Below are 1,862 nucleotides of genomic sequence, written 5' to 3'. Positions count from 1 at the left end.
TAGAGGAGACAGGATGAGTGTGAGGTCAGACGTGTCTCTTCGAGAGGCAGCGAGTTGGACAGAAAGCGAGAGAGGACTGATGGCAGAGAGGGAGGGGGCGGGGCCAAAGACTCACCTGGAGGCGGAGCCTGTAGAGAACCACCTGCCGGAGAAAGCCGCTCAGGTGTTCAGCCCCGCGGTGACCGTCCTCTACTCCCCGTCCTCGCCCAGGGACAGCGAGGCATTCTGGGAAATGGAGTCGGAGAAGAGTCCCTTCCTGGGTCCCCAGGGAGACCCACAGGACTACAACCAAGATGGCTACCAGTACGAGTGGCCCGAGGACACGCCCCCTAACGCATGTAAATATACCGCTTCTCTGTCTGTCTGTCTGTCTCTCTGGTCGGCAGCGTTGTTAACCTGTCTGTCTCTCTCTCAGGTGGGCGGGGCTGTCCCAGTCGTGACGTCCTGAAGGTGGGCGTGTCCCTGATGACATCACTGCTGTTCTTCCCCCTCCTGGTGTGGGGGGGTTTTGTCTTCCTCCCGTTCGACGCCCCCCTGCTGGACGGCCCCGCCCTCAGACTTGTGTATACGCTGCGCTGCTCCGTGTTCGCCGCCGCGCCCGTCGTCCTCGGTGAGTACGACACCAACGAAGAAGAAGAGACTGAGATCGTTTCCATGGTAACCGTGTTCCCCCCCCCCCCCCCCCCCCCTCTCAGGTTGGCTGGTCCTCGGCGTTAGTCGTCTCCGGGCCGGAGCGTTCCGCCCTCTGTTAGATGACGACGAGAAGGAGGCGGAGCTTCACGAGGTCGCCGTCCATCGACGCTTCGTCTCTGACTCCGCCTCCTTGTTCCTGATCTACTTCCTGCAGCTGGTCGTCATGGCGATGTACCTCAGCCAGGAGCAACTGAAGCTCGTCCCTCTGATGACGGTCGTGTTCGCCCTGGGGAGGTATTCAAACACAACTTTATTAGTCTGTTTACCTCCGATGAGAGGTATTCAAACACAACTTTATTAGTCTGTTTACCTCCGATGAGAGATATTCAAACACAACTTTATTAGTCTGTTTACAGCTGATGAGAGGTTTACACTTTAAATTAAAGGTGCGTTTGTTTTGTGTCTCCAGGCTGGTTTACTGGGTGGCTGCAGCGTTCAGCAGCAGTATCCGGGGCTTCGGGTTCGGACTCTCCTTCCTGCCGAGTGTCGCCATGATGGCGGCTAACTTCTACTTCATCTTCACTGTTGAGGCGTCGGGCTCCGTCTTCAGCCGCCCGTCTCCTCCCGAGGAGGTGCTGACTCCCACCGTTGGCAAACAGAGGTTCTGGGGATGAGAGCTGATCACTAAACAATAAACTTCCTCAGAATTAAATATTTCTCATCAACTTTATTTTTTAAAACTTTAAAACAGAAAAAACTAAGAAAATAAAAATGTTTGTTCTTTGATAAACTTATATTCTTATGAAATGTTTAAAGAGACATGACCCCAGCTGGTCATTGTATAGCCCCGCCCACTTCTGTTTTGTCTTTATGAAGCAGTTTGTCAAAACTTCCTGTTTGTTCATGACTTCCTGTTTATGTTCACGACTTCCTGTTTATGTTGGTCCTGTTTTCAACATTTTGTAAAATCTGTTCATGGATCATTAAATATTTAATGCTCACTAAAAAAAACTTGTTTGTTTCTTAAAATCTCTCATTTCACAATAAAAGCATGTAATTTAGCTTATGGATTTAAATTATTTTTAGTTAATAAGTCTGTTAAATCTTTAAAATAAGACTTTAGTGTTGTTCAGTGATCATCAGTCTGCTCTTTAGTCACGTGACACCAAACAAAGTGACACCTGCACACCGGAAGTACCTACAAGTCTGACTTCAAAATAAAAGCACCA

The 1,862-nt window shown here is 49.8% G+C and overlaps 1 protein-coding gene across 3 annotated transcripts in view; it reads left to right on the top strand.

Moving 5' to 3' along the window:
* The window catches only part of LOC142934054 (transmembrane protein 79-like), a 3,211-nt gene extending 1,567 nt beyond the window's left edge, over positions 1 to 1,644 (top strand). For all 3 annotated transcript variants that reach the window (XM_076078422.1, XM_076078421.1, XM_076078420.1), the window contains exons 3-6: positions 1 to 338; positions 416 to 610; positions 696 to 927; positions 1,103 to 1,644. The exon at positions 1 to 338 is cut by the window's left edge and continues 148 nt beyond it. In XM_076078422.1, the coding sequence (XP_075934537.1) occupies positions 1 to 338; positions 416 to 610; positions 696 to 927; positions 1,103 to 1,307 (970 nt within the window). In that variant the 3' untranslated portion in view covers positions 1,308 to 1,644. The remainder of the gene's footprint in view (positions 339 to 415; positions 611 to 695; positions 928 to 1,102) is intronic.
* Positions 1,645 to 1,862: the final 218 nt, after the last annotated feature.

The sequence above is a fragment of the Anarhichas minor genome, unplaced genomic scaffold, assembly GCF_050575085.1.
Source record: "Anarhichas minor isolate MPS153535 unplaced genomic scaffold, ASM5057508v1 ptg000066l, whole genome shotgun sequence".
Taxonomy (NCBI): domain Eukaryota; kingdom Metazoa; phylum Chordata; class Actinopteri; order Perciformes; family Anarhichadidae; genus Anarhichas; species Anarhichas minor.
This window is presented reverse-complemented; position numbering and strand designations above follow the sequence as displayed.